The 9866-nt window shown below is 31.1% G+C and overlaps 1 protein-coding gene across 1 annotated transcript; it reads right to left on the reverse strand.

The window, feature by feature from the left end:
* Positions 1–5984: 5984 nt before the first annotated feature.
* LOC113394813 (serine/threonine-protein kinase VRK1) lies at positions 5985–9606 on the reverse strand. The gene is made up of 6 exons (XM_026632243.2): positions 9181–9606; positions 9033–9102; positions 8652–8848; positions 8036–8252; positions 7540–7710; positions 5985–7408 (listed from the first exon to the last, which is right to left on the reverse strand). The coding sequence occupies exons 1-6, from the start codon at positions 9403–9405 to the stop codon at positions 6624–6626; spliced, it is 1665 nt and encodes a 554-aa protein (XP_026488028.2). The 5' UTR covers positions 9406–9606; the 3' UTR covers positions 5985–6623.
* Between the last annotated feature and the right edge of the window lie 260 nt (positions 9607–9866).

Below are 9866 nucleotides of genomic sequence, written 5' to 3' on the forward strand. Positions count from 1 at the left end.
ATTAAATTGTGAATTTTTTTTTTTATGAAATTATGTTTGACATTTCAAAGATTGAATGATTACATGAATAGTTTCGCATATCGCTTGCTTCTGTTTCCGTGATAGGATTCGCTGTGTTTTTTATTACTGTCTGTATAAATATTGAAACGAAACGATTCTAAGTCTACGCAAGTCTTAAATTAATTACTATCGAACGTATTTATATATGTACGCAATTTTTATAGACGTACGTTAATTCGTTGTTTTCTCGGTTAGTGTATTGAAACTGATGAAATCATATTCGTACAAAATACGTTTAATATAATTAACAATAAATTAAATAATTCGTTTTATCGGTTTGAATATTTTAATTATGAAAATATCGTTCAAACTCTAGTACAATCGCGAATACAATTTTAAGGATATATTAAGGAAATAATTGAAATACTTCTAGTACGTTGTTAATATCCGATATATATAAATAGACACGTGACTCGATCGTGGATTACTCTTATACGTATAAATTCGACGACGCTAAAAATAATGCCTACCTTTTCTTACATGGGAAGTAAGACAAGGACAGCGCTATTCTTAGTCGGATTTAATAAGATTGTTATCCAATTCGGGTTAGGAAATAGCAAATATTAATGTTAAATACGACAACGGACGATTGGGGACGAGAAATGTGTACATAAAGGACTTTTGTGTGATATTGTATTGAAAAACAAAAACTTGTCATTTATCAATGATATAACTAATATCATCATTTTCAGTCGACGCAAACCTTTTCCTAGACAAACAATTTACAATATTTTTGAACATATCTTAACTTCTTTAATTCTAATGTGATAAATATCGTAGCTCATTTGTTTATTAGATTTGTTAAGTGAAATATGATTGTTATTTATTTTAATCCAACACCGTGCACATTTCTCAGCCTCTCCGTTGTCCTTAGTCGATAAAGCAACGGTTGTGAGAGAGGCCTAATGTAGTTGATTCAGTTCTTGCGTTCCAGATAATACTACCTATTGTGTTCCTAGGGTACTGTTTAAACCACTGTGCAATTTTTACCACGATGTTTTTCAAATCGAGTTATTTCTACACTGTTATCGTTTGTTATTGGATAAAACTTGGCTATGTTATATTTATAAATACAGTTTTGAATAGGTAACTTTAGTATGATAAATTGCTCATTATTTTTTTTGTGGGCACTCAAAACCAACTAAAACTTGGTGAGATTATATTGCTAGAATTCAACCCACTTGTAACAATTAAAGTTAAATAAAAGCTTTTGATTTTTTTTTTGTTGACTTTGTATTTCAAAATCAGTTTATAATAATTGTTGAATGTTCTGCTTTAAAATTAATGTTATATGTATTTTTTATTTCAATATAATGATATTAATGATTATTTTTGTGACTGTAAATTTGAATGAATTAATATCTCAGCGACATTTCAAAGACAATAATCTTCTATGACACAGTTACTCTGTATTTTAGAAATAGATGCCAAATCTATTTTGAAAAGATTATCATTGGCATTTCTTCGAACATCGGGATCAATATTTGATTATGATAATAAATATTTTTTAAATGATTATTCTCGCAAATTCAATACGACTTTCAGGGTACCGAATGATATTAGCCAAGTTTTATACCAAATTGATACCTGAGCTTGCCCTTTATTGTTCAAAATATGTTTAAAATAAGTTAATCTTTTACTTCTTGCCTCTTTTGTTTCCAAAACTTATTCCGATCGATACTACTAGTACCCCACTAGATTTGTCGTAAAAGAAAAAAATAAACATGTGTTTACATGTGTTATTAAATCTACTTAAATGTACATTTGTACGGTTCGTGTACAAATCGTTTAATGATAAAAATTTAGTACAACTGTGTACTAGAAAATACAAGTTACGTAAACACAGGTTTTATTCTGTCGTGTGCCTTAAAGTAGTCACAATTTTTTCCACGAACACCGCATTTTGATCATAATGATCGTTCACGGATTTAGTTTAGGAGATATAATTAGATTTAATACATTGAAGTAGAAAATTTAAAGCGACGCAGAAGGTTTTTTTTTTTATTATTTGTGCCGCGTATGACGCGTTGTTTGATAGTAGGTTGCGTTTTTGTTCCTATTTGCGATTTGTAAATCTTATTACCATGTTTTTTTTTATTATGTTAGGTTAGGGTTTTCGTTCCAAGATTTTCGCGATTTTTTTTAATGTTAATGTTAATTTGATACTCTCGTATCTTTTGTTTTACAATGTGTCTATGTTGATGGAATAAATAAATATAAGTTACATCGATGATTGAGTCATATTTAATCAATAAAATCGATTTATTCTACTTTTCACCTGATAGTAAACCCACCCACGTAATCCCAGATGACTATATTATTAATAACGATTTTGTGCGTTAAAATTATTATGTTGGTCCTTCGTGACCGGATCGCGCTTTTTTTTATTATTTGTTGGTTTTGAAATTTGTTATTGATCTAATCAAATTAGACATGTATAGGGTGAAACCCGACGTTCGAATGAAATTTGAACAATAAAAATCTTCTGCTCGTTACACACTATAAAGTACAGGCTCAGGCGCGTGAATTATGTGTTCAAACAAAAAAAAAATGGTTTTATTTAATACTGTTTACACGGAAAAGTAACTTTTATTATAGTAGTATTTTTGCAACAATGTTGAGATTTTTAAACACAATGGTGGATATTATTAGTGATTTTATTTTTCCACATTGAAATAGTCGTACGTGTTGATAAGGTTTATTTTCGCATGCACCAGGGTTTTTAAAATATATATATATATATAAATATATAAATAATTCGAGTGGAAATGTTCCATGATCATGAAAAAAAAACTTTAGAAATGTGAAAATATTTTAGTGTAATTCTAAAAGATGTATTTTTTATTGGGACATTTCTGCTCTGCATTGATGAAATCCATTAATAGGTAGTTTTAATAGAATTCTATATTGTTTGTTGCAAAGAAACGCATTCAGCAGCTCTCTTAAAAAACAGGATTTTCTATAAATATATATATGTACAAAAATTTACAGTACCAAAATTAACAATATCCAGAAAATTACAATAGATAAAGACTATACAAAATATTTTTTTAATCATTACCAGCTGTTGAATGCGTTGTACTTGCAAAATATTCGATTAAGATATTATAATAACGTATGAAAATAAAAATAAAAACACGTGTTATTTATACCTTAGTGTAACTTTGTCGCGTATCTTACGGCGCAAGCGCAGCGTAGTCGCCGTTGCAAAGTTTTTCAAATCCCGCCGGTAAAACGTTATTTTAAATAAAGTGCAATTAATATAAATATATGCCTCTGATAGTACCAAGTATACAAACCGCTATAATAAATGCAAAATGGATGTTACATTCCGACAGAAGCGATTCGACTAGTCTAGTGTGTTCAAATACTTCATAAATTGGTAAATAGCTTAGTTTCAATATAGATTATACGCTTTTGCCGCGCTCGAAACGAAAATCATGTAAGAAAACTATGTAAAGTAATGGGACCTGTATAATAATGCCTGACTGAGTTAACACCAAATTTTTATATAAAATGTTATTTATTGCGACCCCGCGACCACGTGGGATGCCTATTTTCTTATAATTGTAAATTATTAACAATTGGTCCGGACCTTATCACACTGATCGGACGAGGTAAGCGATAACGACCCATGTGGATGTTCTGTATACACACACACGCACTCAGCGGTTGACGTCACCGACGCGTAACACACGTAGCACACGTTATGTCGCGTAGCAGACGTTAGAGTTCTGCTTTACTCGAAAATAGTATAGGAGAAGCGGTGTGATACGATCCTTAGACTTTCCCCGTCTTTAGATAACCAGTAATAAATCGTAAGCTTTAAAAATCGTCAGAAAATGATTACCGCTTGTTTATAATATTCGTTAGAAAACATTTTTGGATACTAGTTGCGCCAAAAAGTCTTTTTAATTTTAAATTAAATTCATTAAGCGTACTCAATGATGAAATCATTTTAAAACTGGCCACGTGTGAAGGTATTTCTTTTTTAACTTAGTACAATTTGGCTGAGCCATTGTTTAATTTATATTTATGTATAAATGTCATTAGAAGAATTTGCTCCGAGAATGAGCCATGCGCGTCGTTTAGTTGTGACTGGGGAGAATCGTGACTTGACTCGTTATAATTTGAACACGGAAGCGAAAGGAGACTCAACGTGTTTAATAGATTTTATGTATAAATATTTAACGTAGAGGTAAGGATTATCTCCAGGTATATAAAGTATGAGAAAAATGTACCAAAAAGAAAGCGCCATCTATTGACACATTTGCTTCACTATGTTATCGTTTGTTAATATTATAAATACATTTGTGTATTTTTTGCGATTTTCTTTTGACATATTGTATTTTATTGATAATCGCCTATTACAGACTCAGATCAGAATTGCTCAATAAACCGCTACTGGGTGCTCGTGGAGATATTATCCTATTTATTTATAATTGGTGTCACATAAGAGCGGGTACTCCTTACTTCTATATACAACTTGACTGATGCCAAGATATGTTATTAAAACTTCCGTTCTAAGCAGAATTTCCGACATAGAATTACAATGGTCCACAAGAAAAAGCTACCAGTGAACTTTCCCAGTGTAAAGTTCAAATATTTATACTAATAGTTTTCTAGTCGTAAAACAACATAGGTTTGTTTTTCTTTCTGATAATATTTTTTAAGAATTTTCGTATTTTTTGTCAAGTCACCATTCTCCAGCTTTACTAGATAAGCCGGTACGCAGATAGCTAGTGCCACCTCGCAATTATGTAGAACATGTTAGTTATACATAGTATATACTTTTACTTTTATTCCACTTAGAAATAAGAATTGAGTTGTATACTAGGCGTAAGTTTGGACGGGTACGGAATATAAGAATAGTTTAATCTTTATTATGTAGATCGTTGAAGAAGCTCCTTTTAAAATATGCCACACACAATATTTTATAGAAAAAAAAATATATATACCAAATTTATATTGAAAAAATATATTTATTTATTAGCACAAAGTTTATAGAGCCGTCTCGGCAAGGTCACAAAACGAAAAATGATTGTTGAAAATTTTTGCATATTCTAAAAGGAGATTTTGGCGTCATTTACATTGCTGAGAAATTGTATTTTACTACATCGAAAGCTAGTGTGAATGCGGCCTTATTTAAACTTATACATAATGTGTTATTGTAAAACTCCGTACAACAGAGGTCATGACAAAATGGAGTTTATGATATCTATACTAGTCCCATTGCAAGTTAAATAGATTTTGCATAAAAATGTTCCTTTAACGGCGTAAATAGTTGTTTTATAATGTTTAATAGTAAGTGTACTGAATGTCTAGAACATTTCGTGTCGTACTAGGTATGTACTCGTACGGTACCTAAGGATGAATTCGATGCTATACTGCGAAGGCTTATTGGAATTAAATAGTGCGCAGCCGATCGTGAAACTTAACGTAACGACACAAGAGCTAAACTACTCTGCACGGATACGGCTATCGGTGGCGAATCTATGAGGTGGCGCTGAGTGAGTTATGTTGTTTGGAAAAAAGATTATATTTTTTTACAAATGGTGCTAATGTTTGTGTTTTAGTCAATAATAGCTTGACCGCTCGTACTGCCACGGTAGGTGACGTGAGGGAGAAGGGCTCGTTCAGAACGGCCCGCCCATATCACAATGAACCTAGACTTAGCGACATCACTCCACAAACGTATTAAGTTAGGTGTACTTTAGCTTTTGTAACTCGCAGTTGTCGCGAGCGCGCCGATGTCGGTGACCGATGTTATGTTTATTGAATTTCTAAATCTAATTTTTTTGGTACGTTACATTTTGTTTACTTTCATATTACGATTATATTGTAAATAAAAATAAAAGCTTTGGATTTGATTTTGTTTTTGAATTACCCTCATACTTACTTATGTAAGTAAAAACGAAAGACACATTTTAAAAATACTGTTTATTTTACATGATAATATAGAAACCTGAGCAAATACATACATTAGATAAAAGCAACAATTTCAAATGCATCATTAACATATCATTCAATTAAATTCCCCGCCAATAAATTAATCTCTACCTATTTCATTACGTCTTTTTTAAAATAAACTCTAAGTATAATATTTCTCCCAAATATGTGAGAAATAGTTGATCAATATTTCAATCACTAAAGTCAACGCATTTGATGTCAAATATTCTTTATTGGCGCGAAAAATACACAACTCATTCAAAAATTAACTAACTATACGATAAAAACAATACAATCAACGTAAACTTATGCACGATTCGGCAAAAACACTATTAATTTAGAATTTTCCAACAATAAAGAAAATCAATTATTTTCTAAAATTGTAAAATTTAATGAAAATATAAATGCCAAACAAATCCTCGTCTTCATCGCTGCCATCTGCATTTTACTATGTATCATTCAAAAAGTATATTATTAAAACACAAATGTGTCTCTTATAACGATTATAATCATATTTCGGTTTAATATTTGTGATATATTTGGTGGGAATGGAAATTGATTATGGCAATTTATATCAAACGTAAAAAAAATAAGTACTACTAGTTATGGCACAATTACTTCGGTGGCGATCGTCCATTAAGTACAGCGGGCGTATTCTTCCACGACTTCCCTTTGGGCTTTAAAGTCACTTTTTTCTTCACTACTCTCTTAACCGTCACCTCCTCATCCGAGAGTAAGTTTTTTTTCGCTCTCGTCCGTTTTTCTTCGATTGTAAACGAGTCATCAAATATGTCTCCGCTCGAATTTGGAGATTCGCTGATTTTAATCCCTCTTACTTGTTTCTTTTCTCCTATAATTTCACAAATGGGACTATCAAAAGAAACTTGTCTCGAATTAACTTTTGGTTTTTCAGCAGACGTTTGTGTCGAAATGTTTGCGTGGTTTTTCTTTGCAGGCGGCGTTGCTTTCGGCGCCATCTTCGTCTTTTTCACTTTAACCAGCACAGCCGGTTCTACTGATTTCCTCTTCTTAGATCGTGTTGGGATTTTTTCTATACTTTCATCTGGTTCTTCGTTTTCAGAGTTTTCTTCGGTGACAACTGACTTCGTTGGTGCTTTTTTACGTCGTTTTATTAATTTTATGTCGCCGTTTTGTTTTGCTGTATTCTTTTTGAGCACTTTTTGTGTCGTTTCTTCATCAGAGTTTAGTTCTTCATCGTTATTTTTATCGTCCACTCGTGTCGCTTTTCGTTTTTTGGTTTGTATGAATTCCATTTTACCCGTTTTTGTTACCCCTTCTGATTTAAGGTAACTTTCAAACAACTGTCGACACTTTGTATAATCTACATTATCTTTTGGTTTCAAGGAGTTGATGTACTCAAAGTATTTGATCAGAGCTTCTAAAAAAAAAGGAAAAAAAAATATGAAATACCAATATAATCTAATAAAAAATATATCACTAATTCATAAACATGTAACAATGAATATTATTATATTGCTATATTGGCATTGCCATAGTGAATTTGCTAACCAGGTACATTTGTGAATTGTTTTATTTCATTTCGGATGTTTTTCATGAATGTCTCTTTGAAGTTTTGTACAGATTTCGGTTGTTTCAAATTTTTCTCCCAAGGCAGTTCCCCGACCAGCCATTGCAGCATGTTGTAGCCGAGTATCTCAAGGTCTCCTCGCATAGTTGCCACTAAAACATAAACAGAACAATTTGTGTTAACTTGCATTTTCTTGATTCCAAATTTTGCTTAGATGTTTGAGAGTAACTTAAACGTAAGTCAAAAGTGTATTTTATACATACAAATATTATAAGTTTTTTTTTCACATATTAAATTATTATAGAAAAACCACAAATATTAATGTTGTATTATTAAAAAAAAAAATTCAAGCGAAACATACTGACTACAGTACATGTTTTACTGATAAGGACTGAAAAGCTGGAACGAGTCCTTAACATATTATATAACTAAACTTATTTTTATAAATATATATTTCATAATTATACATGATCTCACCTCCTAAATGTGCATCACGGCTTGTATATTCAATGGTTCCATTGTGGGCACATTTAGGGTCAGGTTTGAACTCTTTCTCATTGACCCTCGTGGCTAATCCAAAGTCTACAAGATATGCTTGATTCTCCGTTCCTTTCTTGAGACCCATAAGAATATTAGCTCCTTTTATATCTGCATGGACATAGCCTTTACTGTGTATATATTCTAGCACATCTAGCTGGAAGGAATTTATAATACTAGTTAAAACAAGTATATACTATTTTTTAAAAGGAAAAAGTGTTAATAATATTTCTGTATTTTCAACCATAACCTATGACTATTTGGAAGCCATATTGGAAGGTAAGTGGACTTTGAAAGTTTGTTGAGACTTGGGTCAAAGTTTTCTTAATATATTATATATTTACATAATAAGGACATATTACTTTTTTACCAAAAACCTATATGTGCCTCTAATGCATGGGCATAAACAAATTATTTACGATAATTGAATATAAGAAAAAATATATATGAAATCTATTAACTAAATTAGATAAATAATATTTAATTGAAAACCTACAACTCATTTTACAACTTGAACATCTAATTATTCACTTTAAAGATAATTTTTAATACAAACCATTTGTAATCCTAATTGGAAAACAGTGGCTGGTGGAAAACACCTTCCAGCTTCTTTGAAAAGGCTCCAAACATCTTTACCGTACCTCTCTAGAACTAAATACCTGTATTTTTCACCTTTGTATTCATGGGAACCATTTCCGTAGAAGGATGGCATACCTAGTGTAGTCAATTTCTTTGCCTTCATGAATTTGGCAACTGAAATTTAAAAAAAAAAACCTTTAAAATTGTATATAATTACACACAATAGACAACAATGGAACTATTTAAGAGTAGATGTTTTTACTTTATAGTTGGCAGTATATTTCTAATTTTTTAATAAGCATTGGTTTGTGGTGTAAGGCCTAATGCAAATAATTATTTTGATTCAATCTTAACTTACTCTCATCTTTGCTAGCATTCCTTATATAAAAATGTTTTTCTACAAAGAGTGGGCCATTTTCATGTGGTTCCTGTGGAACAAAAATACCGATTTAGATAATTTTCACTAGCAATCATGTAAAAAAATATATAATAAAGCTATTACTTACTATTTTAACTACATATGGGTAATTAGAGGTTTTCTTAGGTGAACTGGTGTGTTCGCATGCTGAATATATTTCACCAAAGCCACCAACACCTATCGATGGGCCGATGCGCCATTTCTTTTTAGATATCGTATCATTTATCACCTCGCCAACAGGGATAGGTGCTGGCATTTTATATCCATTTGCTTTTTTCTTTGGCTGAGCCGCTTTTTTCGCCCTTCCGTTCATTTTGAAGTTTGAAGTTTATCTCACTTTGAATTATTCATATATTACTAAGTTCTATCACAATTATATATATCTTAAATTAAAACGAACTTAATATATTGTTGCTGGTCTAATATTTAAACAATTAATACAATATTAGATTAATCAAACAAAAATGAGCGTCGTTGTTGATCTACGATAGGGATGTCACGCGAGAATCGACTATAGAGATGGACCAATCACAAAAGAGACAAACATCGATATGTCACAATTAAATCGATAATAGATATTTATCTTTTAAAGATTCAAAATAATCGCGTTAAATAAATTTCAAGTCTTTCAAACATTATTGGTTAAATATAATTAAAATATCATGGGGTACAATACAAAATGAACAAGCGCCTAGGTAATTTGAGGTTATTAAAACAACATGCTATAAAAATGTCCTGATTTATTGGTATATAGTATAGTATATTATGAAATTT

This window comes from Vanessa tameamea, chromosome 17 (assembly GCF_037043105.1).
Source record: "Vanessa tameamea isolate UH-Manoa-2023 chromosome 17, ilVanTame1 primary haplotype, whole genome shotgun sequence".
Classification (NCBI taxonomy): Eukaryota; Metazoa; Arthropoda; class Insecta; order Lepidoptera; family Nymphalidae; genus Vanessa; species Vanessa tameamea.

What these genes read in the sequence shown, in the direction of transcription:
- LOC113394813 (XM_026632243.2), bottom strand. Translation starts at nt 9,405, where the DNA reads ATGAACGGAAGGGCGAAAAAAGCGGCTCAGCCAAAGAAAAAAGCAAAT. An exon ending in TCCAATTAGGATTACAAATG is followed by an intron (nt 8,253 to 8,651) that starts GTTTGTATTAAA and finishes AATTCCTTCCAG; the next exon opens with CTAGATGTGCTAGAATATAT. An exon ending in ACAATTCACAAATGTACCTG is followed by an intron (nt 7,409 to 7,539) that starts GTTAGCAAATTC and finishes CTTTTTTTTTAG; the next exon opens with AAGCTCTGATCAAATACTTT.